Source organism: Cibotium barometz, chromosome 20 (assembly GCF_041138505.1).
Source record: "Cibotium barometz isolate CiBa-2024 chromosome 20, ASM4113850v1, whole genome shotgun sequence".
Lineage (NCBI taxonomy): Eukaryota > Viridiplantae > Streptophyta > Polypodiopsida > Cyatheales > Cibotiaceae > Cibotium > Cibotium barometz.
Genome location: NC_141065.1, coordinates 53,890,057 through 53,907,937, shown reverse-complemented (window position 1 = coordinate 53,907,937; position 17,881 = coordinate 53,890,057). Strand labels below are relative to the sequence as shown.

The 17,881-nt window shown below is 44.3% G+C and overlaps 1 protein-coding gene across 1 annotated transcript in view; it reads left to right on the top strand.

Moving 5' to 3' along the window:
• The first annotated feature begins 2,427 nt into the window (after window positions 1–2,427).
• The window catches only part of LOC147628030 (uncharacterized), a 51,397-nt gene continuing 35,943 nt past the window's right edge, over window positions 2,428–17,881 (top strand). The window contains exon 1 of the mRNA XM_086815001.1: window positions 2,428–3,054. Coding sequence (XP_086671127.1) covers window positions 2,563–3,054 — 492 coding nt within the window. The 5' untranslated portion in view covers window positions 2,428–2,562. The remainder of the gene's footprint in view (window positions 3,055–17,881) is intronic.

Sequence of the window (17,881 nt, the reverse complement as noted above, 5' to 3'; positions counted from 1 at the left end):
AACGTAAAAAAATAACATATTAGTCAAAAGTTTACTTTTAAAAAAATAACATATTAGTCAAAAAATTACTTAAAATGTACTTAAACAATCCAAATAAAACTTAAAGTAAACAATTATAAGGGTCATGAAAACTGAAATCTCTATTTTTTTTAAAAAATTACATGGTATTTAGTAGAAGAAATGTTGTTGTTGTTGCAGGTGATGAGGTGGTGTAGGCCGGTGTAGATGATTAATATGAATATTGTTAGAAATATTATTAGTTTTGTTGATGTTAATAATGAAAAAATCATGGAAGTGCCTGCACTTCGTATCGTCTCTCAACATTAACCCTACTCTTCGATTGTCAAGCTCATGAATCTTCTTCATAATTTGATGTTGTTTTTACATAATTACATTATTATCTTCGTGATTAATATTAACCCCTTTAGTGTTGTGATGATGATGATCCATTGCTACTTGCTCTGAGGAGGATGTGGTAGAATAACCTGCATCTTAATTCATTACTCTTAAGTAGGGTTAGTGTATTGTACAAGAATTTTATAATAGATATTCTATGAGCTTTTACATGAGATTATGAGCTCTTGTGAGAGTACATGAGCTTATAAGATCTTGAGATTCTATCATACCCTATGTGCTTATAAATCTCTTACTGACACGCAAAAGATCTTATAAGCTTATGGAAGAACTTTAAGAACTCATATCCTTATCATGTCACATGAGATAATAGGATGAGCTTTTGAGCTTGCATGTGACCTTATGAGATCATGTGATCTTTAAGTAACTAATCATATAAGGTTTATGAGCTTTTAGTAATTAATCATATGAGATTTATGAGCTTATAGAATGTATTATGAAATCAGAGGGAAATTTTTATGAGCTTATAGAATGTATTATGAAATCAAAGGGAATTTCTTTAAGAGCTTATAGAATGAATGCATTATGAAATTAGAGGGAAATTTTTAATGAGCTTATAGAATGTTTTATGAAATCAAAGGAAACTTTTAAGGTCAAAATAGCGCTTATGGGCTCTTCTCATATTGTAAGACTTTGTAGGGTTCTTACAAGATCTTATATGATATTGGGAGATCACATCAACACTCATGAGCATACAAAAGTTCTTAAGAGCTCTTATGAGTTCCTATAGAATTTGTGCATGCTCTTGTATAAGCTACGAGGAGGTTTTATCATGTATCAACTCATTTAGCATAAATGCTAGTAAAAATTTGATGAAGACGTTTTTTGAGAAAGCATTTTAGCTTAAGAACTTAAAGTCTCATAAATGCCTGCATAGGACCTTAAAGTCTATATTTTTAATCCCTACATAGGACCTCAAAGTCTTTATATATTTAATACTTTATTGATTTAAGTCTATTAGAGATTCTTATTACCTCCTATGACATCAAATGTAAGCCAAACATACTTCTTTGAGCTTATTAGATCAAATGGCCTTAAGTAGGCCATGCTCTTTTGAGATTATATTGATATATATCCATGAGAATCTTTGTTGGGAAAGGGTTCTACATTAAGAAAGGGTTCTATGTTGAAACACTTATTATTTAATTATGATATTCTCTATATAGGAATTGAAACACGAGTTGTACTATCCATATAGGAATTATATTACTTCTTGCAATTTCCTCAATCACAAGCACATTTGGTAGATTACTGAGAAAGAAATCTCTATATAGGAATGAAACACCTCCTAGAGCATAGTCGGATTTCCTGAATAATGAAGAAAGAGCTACGTAGAAAATGTAATTCTCTAAATATATAGGAGGAAAATGTTCGCTCTTTAGAACTAGGAAATTTCTTTCAATTCCCTATTTTCCTACATAGGTATATTGATGTGGCATTTAATTATTTCACCCTTAGTTACATGAGTTCCCCCCAACCCCTCTCTCTCCTCCTCCTCTCTCTCCCTCCCTCTACTCTTTGAATGCCCTTTGAGGCCTTTTTATAGAGATTTGTGAGACCTTAAATAGAAAGGATATGGGTGAATGCATGCAAATAGAAAGCATATGGGTGGGTGGTCATCATTTCATTGCCTTAAGTAGAGAGGATATGACATGCAAATAGAAAGCATATGGGGGGCCATCATTTCATTGCCTTAAATAGAGAGAAGGGTCATCATTTCATTGACTTTTTCAAGCATTAATCATTACATATTAAAATGAAACCTTGAAAAAACACTCTTATTCTTGAAAATCTCACAGAATATATTTAATGGAAATGCAGAAAACATTTTGGTGCCATATTATTATTGGTCTAAAGCTCCCTATGACTTAGCAATTACAAATAAGCCCTCACCCTTAGGTTGATATACAAAGCTTCCTATGACTTGGCAATTACAAATAAGCCCTCACTTACAAATAAGCCCTCACCCTTAGGTTGATATACAAAGCTTCCCCCCCCCCCCCCCCCCCCCCTCCCTCTTCCTCAAACAGACATGGCTGGCTGAATCGAACATTATAGCGAAGGCAAGGGTTTGTTGAGCCTTCGCAGGAGACTCTAGGGGCGTGTGAAGACACGGTGAAAGAAAATTCTGCATGTTCTTGTGAGCAAATGAGAGCCCTTCGTTGTGCAAAGCTGCGAGCTTTCTCCTTTTTGGACAGTCGTCTTCTGGTTGGCTACGGCCATAAGCAGGCATGCACAGCACAGAGGGCATGGTTTAGCGCGAGGTCACACAGTGAAAGAGGGGCTAGGGGAAAGAACTATCATGAAGAAGAGCAAATGCAGAGGATCGAGCGGGAGAATGGGCTATGGAGGATCCGTTGTGCGAAGGGGGAGTCTTCTTTGCCTCCGGCTCTGCACGTGGTGTGCAGAAAGGGGAAGGGCCAGCACTTGCTCAAGAACTCCCACATTGTGGAGGCCATTGTGGATAAGGCTGGCATCCGCAGCACCGACACTGTCCTGGAAATTGGGCCTGGCACAGGCAACCTCACGCTCAAGCTCCTCGAGGTCGCCAAGAAGGTAATTGCTGTGGAGGTTGATCCCCGCATGGTCGAAGAACTGCAGCGACGAGTCCAACAGACAGAATTTGCGCACAAATTAGAGGTATGCCCTCACATCTCTCTTGTTTGCATCTGTTGACATATATTGGCATCATCTATCTGTTTACGTTAGTATAGAGAAGTAAGGAGACTCTCCATGCTATGGTATAGTGTACCATGATGAAATCCCCTTTCTTAATAGTGCTATATTCTTTCAAGGGTGTTAGAGTGCAACCAAGAGCCACAAAAGGGGGCAGCATGGCCAAGCATGGGAGAGCAGCACTAGTCAGCCACCAACAGCAACCAGTCGGCCAGCAGAGAGGCCACTTGGCCAGCAGAAAAGGACCCAGCAGCCACACGAGTGAAAGGCGCGTGCATAAATGCTATTCAGCATGTTGTGGGCATGATTAAAACAGGCCGACAACATATGAATAAACCGACTTGCAGTAGGGGTGCATATATAAGCAGTTCCTCAGTCTCATTGATAAATCATCTCATTCTTACATCATTCCGTAGTGAAACAAAGCAGTTTCAATGTGTGCTTGAGTCTTCTGACTTGTGCATACATATCTTCAGCAGAGCACCTTAGTGTGCTACAGTCCAAGGCAGCCAGAAGTGATCTTCAGCATTTAGCCATGAGTCTTGCATCCCCTCAACAGATCTAGGTGTGCACATTGGCTTTGAAAATGGCTTCTAAGTTGTCTACAGATGGTTTGATGGTTCAGGGATGTTTGGTCTACGTTGTCCTTGCATTTGGCATTCCACGGTCAATCGTTGTCAAGTAGGTTTCTTGGTAAAGTCTGCATTGTAAAGAAGTTCTCCAAAGTAATATAAGCAAATACTCCTCCTTGTAGGAGGGGGCGCCTTAAGTGGGTAGTTGGGACCCAATTTGGTATCGACTCTCCATCTTCTCACTCTATAGCATATTGTTCAAGAATTAAAGTGGATTGCTTAAACTCACTCAAACATAAAGGTATAAAGAAGCCCTTGGTGTGTGTTATTGTTACGTACGTCTCCGGACGGGACCTAGTGCTCCCTTGCTTGAGAATATGCCTCTCTCTCTACCCCATGGTGAGGATCTGAACGGGAAACGAGACGGGAAACCACAGGAGGCGGTCTCTTGGACTGATGCCGAGGGCAAGCTCTGGCTAGATGTCCCATCTGCTTGCAAATGAAGTATTTGTTACCATATTATAGTAGTGATGTGTGTGAACACACTTAGGACCGCCGGGGCACTTTTTCCCTCACTAGGAGGTTTTTTCCCCCGTGCATTGTATATACGCCCATTATCTTCTAGGGCTTGTTATCTTTCATTTTTGGCACTCATAATACACTACTGTGTTGTGCTCAAGCTTCCTCATCTTCTTGAAGTTGTGTGTGCATTCCTGCAACCCTAATTCCAACAATTGGTATCAGAGCAGGCTTCCTCCTCCCGGGCAGCATCACCGGCACCTGCCGCTTCATCTCCTCCGATTGCGACGAGGTTTCACGAGCGTCTGCAGGTTAGTATATGCCGTGGGTGAGCCCGTAGGGCTTGTTCGTTTCAGAATTTTGATCTGAAGTCATTTCGCCCTCCGTTTTTGCATTCCAAGTACTGCGCAGGCAAAATCGTCCTACTGTGCAGATTTTCTGTCAAGATTAAAATCTGCAGGACAGGTGCCCATTCGTCTGTTTTGGGCTGTGCTACATAGCACGGGTCGATTTTATACAGGTTAACCTCTTACAGACAGCATTTACATCTAGTAGTACAGTCATTGGCCATGGCTGACAACAATGATGTATTCCGCATGTTGGCTGCTGAGGATAAGTTGGATGGCACCAACTATCCATTGTGGGCATATATGATGCGACATGTATTGGTAGCAAAGGGGTTATGGAACATTGTGCAGGGTATTGATGCACGTCCTATTGTGGCTGGGAATGCTGCAAATACATCAGAAACAGGTACTGTTGATGATGGTGCAGGCACAAGTGCTGTAGCAGCTGTTCGAGAACCACCACTTTCAGCAGAGCAGATTCGTTGGGATGGTAGAGATGCGCAGGCTCATGCCTTGATTGCGCTGTCTGTCAAACGTACCATTATCCCACATATTCGCTCCTGCAGGACTTCTAAGGATGCTTGGGATGTACTTGCCACATTGTATCAGGTAAGAAATGAGGCTCGTGTTGCTTATCTCCGAAAACAGTTGGAGAGTGAGCATATGAACGAAGGTGATTCTATGGATAGCTTTTTGACAAAGATCAAGGATTTCAAAGAGCAGCTCATTTCTGCAGATGAAATCCTGTCAGACAGTTCACTTGTGCAGACTGTTTTGAATGGTCTACCAGATTCTTATCAGGGTTTTGCTTCCACTCTTCGCTTGATGATGAAAGGCAATCCCAATGCCTTATCATTTGAGGAGTTAGTTTCTGTTTTGCTGCAAGAAGACAAGTCAAGGCAAAACAGGAATATTATGCGTGTCGCAGATCAAGCTTTCGTTGCTAGTCAGAGAAGCGGGAAAGGTAAAGCTGGCTTTTCTTCTAGTAAGCAGAAATCTGCAAATGCTGCGCAACCAAAGAAGGAAGACAAAGATGAGAAGAAGGGTGACAAACAGAAGACATTTTGCAAGTACTGTAAGGGAAATGATCATGTCATCAAAGCGTGTCCTAAGCTGGCTGCGAAAGAGGCTAAGAAGAAAGAGGCTGGTATGGCTGTTGCAGATGCCTCTCCTTCTAACAATGAATCTGCTAATGTTGTGCTAGATACAGAATGGGCATTCAATGCGCAGTGCAGTTATGACCCATCTTTGCATGACACATGTATGTCTGCAGTAGATTCAGATGTATGGTACTTTGACAGTGGTGCCACTAAGCATATCACCTCGCAGCGCAGTTTATTCACTTTCCTTGAGTCTGCTCCCACAGGGAATACTGTCACTTGTGCCAATAACTCCTCTTATCCCGTTGAAGGAGTTGGACAGATTGTGCTGAATGTTGCAAATGGCAACACCTTTACACTTTTTGATGCATTGTATGTGCCAGGGATCAAAAAGAATCTGCTGTCAGTCTCCGCATTTGCCAAAACAGGTTTGGTTGTAAAATTTGTGGATGACAGATGTACTGTTCATGATCTCTCTTGTGGTGACATCATTGTAGCATCTGGTTCACTATGTCGAGGGCTGTATAAGCTCAATATGGATGGCAAATGTGTAGAGGATTCAGCATGTGCTATTATGGATACGCAGGCTATTTCAGATGCAAAACTGTGGCATGCACGTTTTGGTCATCTGAATTTTGCAAGTTTGCTGCGCCTGCAGAAATCTGAAATGGTGTCTTCTTTGCCTAAGCTTGAGGCACCTGTCAAGCATGTTTGTGAGGGCTGCATATTGGGTAAAATGCAGCGTGCTTCCTTTCCCAAAGATGGATCAGTGAGAGCTGAACGCAGATTGCAGCTTGTTCACAGTGATGTTTGTGGCCCCATGCAAACTCCATCATTTGGAAACTACCTTTACTTCGTGACTTTCATTGATGATTTTACCAGGCATGCATGGGTATATCCTTTGAAGGCAAAGTCCGAAGTGTTTTTGTGCTTCAAACAGTTTTTGGTTATGGCTGAAAATGTGTCAGAAAGTAAGATGGGCACCCTCCGTTCAGATCGAGGGGGGGAGTATATGTCTTCAGAATTTAATGCATTTCTGGCTGAGCGTGGGATAAAACACCAATGTACAGTGCCGTATACACCACAGCAAAATGGTGTGGCTGAGAGAAAAAACAGGTCTCTCATGGAAATGGCAAGATGTATGGTTAAGAGTCAAAGTCTACCACATGGTTTTTGGCTTGAGGCTGTCATGTGTGCCACTTATGTACTAAACAGGTGTCCCACCAAAGCATTACAGGTTGTCACTCCATATGAGGCTTGGCATAGCCGCAAGCCATCTGTTGGCCATTTACGTGTTTTTGGTTGCCTGGCATATGCATTAGTGCCTGTGCAACATCGCAGAAAATTGGATGACAAAGCTGTCAAATGTATTTTTGTTGGATATAGTGCTGAGAGCAAAGGCTATCGTTTGTATCATCCACAGACAAAGCGCATTTTGGTTAGCCGTGATGTTGTATTTGTGGAAGATGCAGTTCAGCCCTTGGTTTCATGTACTAAGGAGACAAATATCAGCTCACGTGATGTCTATGATACATTGTTGCCTCTTTTCAGTGGTGCACAGTCAAGTGCAATACCTCATGAGGCAGTTTTTCAGCCTATGCAGGTTTTAAATGATGGCACAGATCAGCCTATATCTGATGCAGATGTGCATGATGCACTTGAGGATGAGAGACAAGAGATTGAGGGCTCTAGGAACATGCCTAGATGGCTGGTGCAGACTTTGCGTGACAGCAAGTTGGATGCCCCTTTGTCTAGTCGCACTCGTTCTGGCTCTCATGGTGCCTCTTATGCGTCAGATTGTTATGCATTGGCTGTTTCTAGTATGTGCGATGAAAGTGAGCCTGTTTCATTTGATGAGGCACAAAGTTCAGAAAATTGGATGGCTGCTATGCAAGCAGAATACGATGCTATTATGAAGAATGGTACATGGTCTTTATGTGACTTGCCCCCTGGCAAGAAGGCCATTGGCACTAAGTGGGTATACAAATTGAAGCGTAAGCCTGATGGCACAGTGGATCGCCATAAGGCTAGGCTTGTTGCAAAAGGTTATGCTCAAGAGAAGGGCATTGATTTTGATGAGACTTTTGCTCCCACATGTCGTATGACCACTGTTCGTAGCATCTGTGCATTAGCAGCTCATAATGGTTGGAATGTACATCAGCTGGACATAAAGACTGCGTTCTTAAATGGAGATTTGCATGAGGAGGTGTATGTATCGCAGCCTCGTGGTTTTGTTCAAAGAGGGCAGGAAAACAAAGTGTGCAGGTTAAAAAAGGCTTTATATGGTTTAAAGCAAGCTCCACGAGCTTGGTATGAAAAAATACATGCATATTTGACTGCACATGGGTTTCAGAATAGTCCAACAGAAAGCACTTTGTATGTTAAACGTGTGGATGGTGTACATCTAATCATTGCTCTCTATGTCGATGACATGCTGCTCACAGGACCAAATGAGAGTCATATTGCTGATTTTAAGGCTGATTTGAATGCCTCTTTTGAGATGTCAGATTTGGGGCATTTGCATCATTATTTGGGGATACAATTTAAGCAGTGTGATGGAGGTATTGCTTTGTGTCAGACAAAGTATATTGAAACATTGTTGCGGAGATTTGGCCTTGAAGACTGCAAGCCTATTGCTACTCCAATGGAGACAGGTTTGAAGTTGAGTCTTCATGATGCTGGAGATCACTTTGATGTCACACTCTATCAGACAGCTGTTGGTTGCCTCATTTATGTATGCATTACGAGGCCAGACATTCAGTTTGCAGTCTCACAGGTGAGCAGATTTATGCATAGCCCAGGCATTAAGCATTGGCAGGCAGTGAAGCGTATCTTTCGCTATTTGAGTGGTACTCGGCATCTTGGGTTGTTTTATCCCAAGGGGGGATCATTGCCGCCAGATTTACATGCTTTTTCAGATTCTGACTGGGCTGGTTGTTATGACACACGCGTGTCCACGAGTGGTTTTTGCTTCATGCTTGGAAGCTCATGCATATCATGGTTGAGCAAGAAGCAGCCTACTGTGGCCACTTCTAGTTGTGAAGCTGAGTACAGGGCAGCTTTCACAGCTACGGTTGAGTGTGTGTGGCTCAGACGCCTTATGGCTGATTTGGGTGTTGGGCAGCCATCTGCCACCACCATCTTCACTGACAGTCAGAGCGCATTGGCAGTTGCGCGGAACCCAGTGTTCCATGTTCGTACGAAGCACATTGAGGTGCACTACCATTATGTCAGGGAGAGACTCTCTGCAGGAGAGATCAGTTTGGCTTATGTGCCAACACAGGATAACCTTGCAGACCTTTTCACAAAGGCTCTGCCTCGTGAGAAGTTCGAAGCTTTTCGCAAAGCTTTGGGCTTACTCCCTTTTGTGGATTCGTCCACATAGCTAGACACTTCCCTATACATGAGTGCTAGCTCTTGTTCACCGCATCACTCCAGGGGGGATTTGTTACCATATTATAGTAGTGATGTGTGTGAACACACTTAGGACCGCCGGGGCACTTTTTCCCTCACTAGGAGGTTTTTTCCCCCGTGCATTGTATATACGCCCATTATCTTCTAGGGCTTGTTATCTTTCATTTTTGGCACTCATAATACACTACTGTGTTGTGCTCAAGCTTCCTCATCTTCTTGAAGTTGTGTGTGCATTCCTGCAACCCTAATTCCAACAGTATTGGCCTGGAAGGCCTGAATACTCCACTCACTGAATGATGGGGTCGCCCAGAAGACATGGAATAGATATAACATGAGGCACTGAATCTGGCAAGGCAACACAGATGCAAAGAGATGGAATCCCGGCTGCCAGTACGAGGGCCGAGACAATAGTGGGGGGGGGGATTCCATCACTCTCCAGATGGCACCACTGTCACATGCACACTGCACTGTAGTGCATGGTGACAAGATGGCTCATCATCAATGCAACACTATACAGCAATAGAACCCTTTAGGATTTGATATTTGTTGTACGCCGTGACCCTATTGTAATCCTCCGTCCAGAACATGTCAGGCACGAGCTACGTAGGTCATTCCTCAGCCTTAGAGAGTCGGTTAGTCAGTCAGTCAATGAAACCGCTCTCTACAGGGGCCTGACAAATTGGAAGATAAAATACACATTTTTAGATCACTTAACTAATACAAACAATGGACAATACTTGAAAATGATAAAGAACACTTGACACCATCACTGGGGATGGAAAGGCCCCCCCTCCCTCCTCAATACAGTTGTATTTCTTGGAGTATTTATATGTACAAGTGTTCACGGGCCCAAGGCCAGATTTCTCCATAACAAGGAGTGAGTACAACTGGTAAACAATAAGATTTTGTCGATGAAGAATCAGTTGTCGGAGTAGACCAAGTCACAGGCAGGCACTCCAATACTGTAGGCGGGTACAAGGGCTGCAGTAGATGCTGGGCAGTAGGCAGGTACAAAGGATTGCATACGGGTACACCAGCAGGTACAATCGGGTACATCACTTGTAGGTACAGTCGGGTACAGGTTGCAGGTACAGTTAGGTACAAGCTGCAGGTAGAGTCGGGTACAAGCTTTGCAGGTGGTACAGTCGCGTACAAATGATTACAGGTGGTATAGGGCAGTAGCTAGTACAGTCGGGTACAACAATCCAGGCGAGTACAGCAGTCAGGCACAGGGCAACCAAACAGAGGCGGGGTACAATGGACTGCATACGGGACAGTTCCAGGCGGGTACAACAGGCGCCTATTTTCCATCAATCACCCCCTCCCCTCCCCAACTAACCATCCACGTGTGGGGAAGAAATATTTCTCCATGCAATACATGTTGTAAATATTATTATTAAACCTTAATAATGTTGGGCATCCACATTAGATCAAGTGTCCAACCAATGAACATCCAACCTTATAACCATTAAGGTTTACATTACTTAATTTGAAAAGGCTGGAGGTTTGACAGACACTCAGTACGAAGGGCTTTGTGTAAACATATGCTCTTATGTGTGTGTGTGTGTGTGTGGAGTGCATGTGTGAGAGCATATCTTGATACAGAGTTCTACACCCACTATTGGGCATTGATGACGTTAGTGGGGATGTTGTAGTATCTAGTCCATACTATGCATAATGGAGTTGATAGTTATATAGTCTTGTGGGTTGACTACCATGAGTATATAACATGTACGTTCCTACAAAGTGAATTTGGACATGTTCCTGGATTCATCTAGGTATATAATACTTACCACCTGTTCATACGCCACACCAACTCGTCAGCAGATAGCACACCCACGGTACACTGGGGACGTCCCCATCCAGTGTACTGGCACGACATAGCAGGCAAACACACGAAAACAAGTCATGCGAAAACAAGTTTATGCATGCAAACATAAATGCATGTGCACATGTAATGGACGAAATCTCCCTTTCGTAAAACTTGTACAAGGATTTCTTGTCGGGCACAAAACTGGTGCGACAGAAATGTGAAGTTCTGGTTTTTCTATGGAGTGACAGTCCCATAGGCAAAACACAAGTCTTGGCATGGGCCTTTTTATGAGTGACAATCCCATAGACAAGGTCGGCACAAATATCAGTCCTCCATGGAGTGACAGTCCCATGGATAAGACGCAATCCTGGTCATACACGGGTGACAGCAAACATGCTCCCGTCCATATGGCACAATGCTGCTCACACACGGGTGGCACAAAACTGGTTCCCGTCCATGTGACACCAAATGATTGACCCTTTCTCATGGGACACTAGCTTGGCCACATGTGAACATGGTACAAATCTGGCCGCTCTATGGAGTGATAGTCCCATAGAAGTGGCTCCATAAATGGAGATGGACCAAATGGTGACATCCCCCTGGCTTCTAAATAGTTAACCTCAACTGAAAAGCCTCAAGATATGCCTGCAAAAGTTGCGGGTAATCATTAAAATAATTCTCATCTACCCACGTTGCATCAATGGGTAAGTAGTTCTTAAATTTCACAAGGAATCTCCTGGAAAGCTTCCCATGTAGTAACTTTCTCTCCTATTGAAATACAATCTGCTCTGGCTGGAGGATCTGCTCAAGCTCATCAATCTCGGGCGGATCTTCTGTAACAGGCTCTTTCGGATCTGGTCCCACATACTTCCGCAAAAGACTCACGTGAAAAGCATTGTGAATCTTCCAATGATTGGGTAAAGCAAGCATGTAGGACACTTCATTGATCTTTTCAATCACTTTGAAGGGTCCATAATAGCGAGTAGAAAGCTTTGGATATGATCCCTCTCGTCCTGGCCTCTTCCGAAGCCTAGCTTTCTCAAATTTCAGCAATACCCAATCACCTTCCTTGACTTGCATGTCCCTTCTATGCTTGTGGGCAGCCCTCTTTTGCTTGTTTTGTGACCTTGCAAAGGCTGTCTGCGCTTGAGCAAAGGATACAACCAAGTCACGTATAAACTCATCGGCTGCAAAAATCTCATCCTTTGTACGAAGGATGGGTGGCAAGATCACTTTGCCATAAATAATGTCAAACGGGGCCTTTCCCGTGGAGGCATGTACTGTGTTATTGTAGGCAAACTCTACAAGTGGAAGATACTTCTCCCAAGCACTCTTTTGATCTGCCACATAACACTTCAACAAATCCAACATAGCAGAATTTGCAATCTCACTTTGACCATCTGTTTGGGGGTGATAAGAAGATGAGAACTCAAGCTTAGTGCCCATGTTATCAAATAAAGTCCTCCAAAAGAGGCTCGTAGTCTTGGGATCTCTATCCCCAACGATGGACTTAGGCATACCATGATGCTAATATGTGAGCAAGGAAAAGCTTCACCATATGATCAACTTTAATGGTTTTCTTGACGGGCAAAAAGTGAGCTTGCTTGCTAAACCTGTCAACTATGGTCCAAATAGCATCATTCCCGTGCTGAGATCTAGGTAAGTCCATAGTAATGCTTTCCCATGGCTGTAAGGGAATAGGCAAAGGCTGAAGCAAACCTGGAGGCTTTTGCCTATCAAATTTCACCTTTTGACAAGTAATACATGTGCGTATATAAGCCTCGATGTCTTTACGCATGTTTGGCCAAAAGAAATATCTTTCTATCATGCGTGTCGTAGGTAGAATACCTCTATGACCAGCATAAGGTGGAGCGTGACATTCCTCCATAATCTTTGGACGCATATCCTTCACCACACAAAGGCAATTATCCTTCATAAGATAACTCTCTTTGATCACATAAGAGACATGCGAGTGACCAGCCATCAAATCAGTCCATATATGGGAAAAATCAGCATCCAAATGATACAAATCACGAATGGCAGATAAATCCCCATGAGAGGCCACTGAAACTACATCAATATAAGGCTTTCTGGACAAAGCATCTGCCACTACATTCTTCTTTCCCAGAGTGTATACAATCTGAAAATGAAACATCGAAAGAAAGTTTGCCATTCTCATTCTCATTTGCTTCTCCAAGAGCTTTGTTTGAGATAGAAAGTACCTCAAGCTTTGGTGATCTGTCTTGACTACAAACTCAGCCCCAAGAAGATAATGCTTCCATATTTTTAAGGCATGAATTACAGCCAAGAGCTCTTTTTCATAAATGTCCATATGGATCTTGGCATCATGCAATCGACGGCTCTCATAAGCAACTGCATGACCCTCTTGATTTAGGACAAACCCTATACAATTCCTACATGCATCACATTCCACCGTGAATGGCTTTTGCAAGTCGGGAACAATCAACACGGGCCCATAAATGATAGCATTTTTGAGTTGCAAGAAGGCATCTTGCTCATTCAAAGTCATACAATCCGAAAGCTGTTCTGAATGCGGTTTTATGGACATCCTGGGGTACCACATGAATCTAGTGATAGCCATTCTTTAAGTCTATACGGCTGAAACAAGCCAAGCCATCAAGCTTATCCAAGATGTCACCTATGCGTGGGATTGGAAACTTGTTCTTGATGGTGAGCTTGTTTAGAGCTCAATAATCCACACATGGGAAAGGATCCATCCTTCTTTTGCACAAGACGCATAGGAGAACAAAAGGGTGAGGAGCTTGGTTGAAACAAACCCTTCTCTAAAAGCTCATTAACCTGCTTCATGATCTCCTCTTGTTGTGCGGCACTCACACGATATGCGGAGCATTAAGAAAATTCAGCCTTTCTTGAGTCAATACATCCACATTCACATTACTTTGTTCAATTTTGTCACGAACAAAAACCAAGTACGCGGAAAGACTCTTTTTCATTGCCTTATTAATTTGGATGTGAGATACCACTGGGATAGAATCCCCTTCTTTGCCATCATCAATGACATGCATGCGGCCTTTATGCAGAAAGGTGATCCTGTTGGTTTTATATTCTTTGCGGGTCTCAAGCCTATGATGCCAAGGCTTGCCAAGCAATACATCACATCCATTGAGAGGGGCAGTCAAAAAATGCTCATGATCCAAATAACCCTGTATATGTATGCGCAACTTGCCAATAAGAGGAGTCACCTGCACCTCTTTGCCAACAAAAGCAGGCTCTGCCTCAATCTGGGTCCCATGTCCCAATCTCTATGCCTAAGGCGGCTGCCATCTGTGTAGAGATGAAGTTATCTGTTGCACAATCATCAAACATGAATAAGGCAAGCTGATTTGTCCCCAAGCTTTGCATACCACTCTCTCTTTGCCATCATGCTCAGTGTTACTCTGCACATCGGGAATGGCATGCACATTTGCCTTGGGTGGCTTTGTTAGAAGTCATCTCCTTACCTATACACCATGGCCTTTGTTGTGGGTGTGCCCGTCCTTATTAGGTGTTTTCTCATTTTTCCCCACTCTCCATATTTTTTTTCCATTTTTCCCTATTTTTCTTGGCTTGGGTGGTTGCCCTGTGTTGGCAGGAGGACACATGGGCTGGCCAACTGACTCTTCAGGTCCACGACCTCTCACACATGCTGGCTGACAGAGTACAACTGGCTGACTGGTGGTCTTTGCTGGTCGTGGAGTTTTCAGGCCCTGTCGGCTGCCTTTCTACAACAGGCCGACTGCATGTATGGGGCCATATAAAATGGCCCCATAGCCCCTTGCCATTGTTATTGTTGTATCCGGGATTTTCCTTGTGTATATAGAGTAGAACTGTTCGGGAAGAGGAGAAGCAAGAGGAAGGCGGGCTGATTTGCTGGACAGCCACTTGCAAGTGTAAGTTCTTCTTTGTTCCCACCCACCCACCCTTTTCAGTTACATCCCCGCAATGGCAAATCTGCTTGAGATGGTTGAGAGACATGTGAAGATCCCGACACTCCCCACGTTCCCAGTGGATCGTTAGTTGGACGGGAATAACTACGGCATATGGAAGGTTATGATGGAATCTGTTCTGGAGTCATACGACCTTGCTAATTTCATCGTTGTTGGGGTTCCACGGCCGGAGGTAGAGGAAGGGGAGTTAGCGTCGATTCGTAAGGACCGGGAGGCACAGGCACAGTTGTGGGATCGTGTCAATGCTAGGGTCCGTTCATTCATCTTCCTCAACTGCACACTGCAGGTAATCAATCATATAAAGCATATGACGCTGGCCAGAGGTATATGGCAGCATTTGGCTTCTCTTTATAACAGGGTATCGCCCATGAAGAGGATTTCCTTGGAAGTACAGATGCGGGTTATGAACCCTGCAAAGTCATCGACGATGCGGGAGCACATTAACAAGCTGCAGGCTCTTCAGCAGGAAGTTCTTCAAGCTGGGAAGGAGATATCATCGGAGGACATGGCCATAACGTTGCTGTCGCATTTGCCCTCTCAGTACTCGGCATTCTACTCGTCTTTGATTTCCAGTGGGGCAGGCTCAGCACCATCACGTGGGAGGAGCTTGTGCCCATGGTCTTGGACCAGGAGGAAAGATTCTCGAACCCTCCACAGGACGGAGGTTCGGAGACCTTAACTCGCCAACGGTCAAAAGGCCGTAACAACAAGGGCAAAGGAAAGGCTTCATCATAGAAGTCTTATGAGAAGAAGTCCGACTCAGACCGCGAGAAACTGAAGGCAGAGAGGACCTATAATGATTGTGGCGGGAAAGGCCACTATTGGAGGCAATGTCCCAAGCAGAACACCGAGAAGGGTGAAGAATCCTCAGCAGCAATCGCGAAGACTCCAGCATTTGTGCACCTGGAGGTGATGGACACCGATGTTTCATTTTCTTCGGGCAAGGAGGAGGTTGGAGGACTCGCCGCTACGGATACTAGGGAGTGGATTCTAGACAGTGGTGCTTCTAGGCACATGACTCCTTCCCGTTCAGATTTACAGGATCTCTGCAGGTATTCTGGTCACATTCTTACTAGGGATACATCCACTATCCCAGTTCACAGTGAGGGCAGGTTGGAGATAGTTCCCGATGGCAGAGGAGGAAAGCATTCCTCCCAGGTGTTGTATGTTCCGTCACTTGGTTTTCATCTATTGTCAGTGCATTAGGTTTGCAAGACTGGCGTACGGGTGGAGTTTGATGAGCATTTTGTTGCTCTCCGGGACAAAGCAACATGCCAGGTAGTTTGGGAAGGCGGAGTGGAGAATCGAGTTTACAAACTTTCAGCACTCTCTCTCCCAGGTCCTCAGTTTTGTGATGAGTGGTAGTGTGGTAATGGCCACTTCAGTGTGGATACGTTGCAGGTGCAGGCTTTCCGGGACCAGATGGTGGATAGCTTGCTAGTTGATGGCAGCAGTTGGCAGGAACTTTCCAGTACAGATGTCGGTAGTTCTTGTGTTCGTCAGTCAGAGGAAACTTTACAGGTAACTTATGCTCTTATGTCTCGTAGTATTCGGGACAATGAAACTCCTGTAGATGAGGAAGTTCTTTCCACGGGGACCTATTGGAAGGCGAGGCAGGTGGCAGTTGATTACTTGCAGAAGGAGGTGGATGTTACGCATCCTCCAGGCTTTGTGGTTCTGGATTCAGAGGGGGTTGGTTTACAGGTTTCCGAAGGCCTTGAGTGGTCTTTAGCAGGCTTCCAAGGCTTGGCATCCCATCGTAACAGTTGTTGATCCTTGTGAGCAGTATGGTGTCTCTCTGACTCGGAAGCAGAATGGTTCATTGATTTGGTTGATGTATACTAGATTGGACGGGAGCTTCCTGATGAGGCTGTTGAGCTCATGTTGGCAGATGACTCTTTGGGAGGTAGGATTGCGTATCTTGTGGTTTCTGCAGCATGTGAAGGATCTTGGACTCTTTTACACAGGAGGGGGATTGATGGATGGAGTCCGACTCCACGGTTGGAGTGACTCAGATTGGGGAGGAGATCCAGACAGGAGGAGATCTACTTCAGGTGACAGTTTTACCCTCGGCTCCCGAGCAGTTTTATGGAGCAGTAAGAGGCAGATATCTCTTGCCTTGTTGACAGAGGCAGAGTACCGGGCTACTTGTGGTGCTACTTGCGAGGTGGTGAAGTTGCAGAGGTTACTTGGCAGGATTGGGTTTCCACCGGTGGAATACTTGGTCATCCAGAGGCACTTTGTTCGTCGAAAAGATCGTTGTTGATGACATCTTGCTAGAGTTTTGTTCGATGGAGGAGAGTGCGGTGGAACCTGTACACTAGGGCCTTTGTTGTAGGTGTGCCCGCCCTTATTAGGTGTTTTCTCATTTTTCCCCACTCTCCATATTTTTTTCCCATTTTTTCCTATTTTTCTTGGCTTGGGTGGTTGCCCTGTTTTGGCAGGAGGACACATGGGCTGGTCGACTGACTCTTCAGGTCCACGACCTCTCACACATGCTGGCCAACAGAGTACAGCTGGCCGACTGGTGGTCTTTGCTGGTCGTGGAGTTTTCAAGCCCTGTCGGCTGCCTTTCTACAGGCCGACTGCATGTTACAGGCCAGGTAGTTTGGGAAGGCGGAGTGGAGAATCGAGTTTACAAACTTTCAGCACTCTCTCTCCTAGGTCCTCAGTTTTGTGATGAGTGGTAGTCTGGTAATGGCCATTGCAGGCTTTCCAAGACCAGATGGTGGATAGCTTGCTAGTTGATGGCAGTAGTTGGCAGGAACTTTCCAATACAGATGTCGGTAGTTCTTGTGTTCGTCAGTCAGAGGAAACTTTACAGGTAACTTATGCTCTTATGTCTCGTAGTATTCCGGACAAAGAAACTCCTGTAGATGAGGAAGTTCTTTCCACGGGGACCTATTGGAAGGCGAGGCAGGTGGCAGTTGATTACTTTTTTTTTTTTCCGAGAAAAGATCCTTTCATTAGTTATATAAAAACGCCCGTAGGGCTACAAAAGATCTCTCCTGCTCCTAAGAGAGAGAAGAGCAGCGAATACATCATGGCAGCCCGGGAG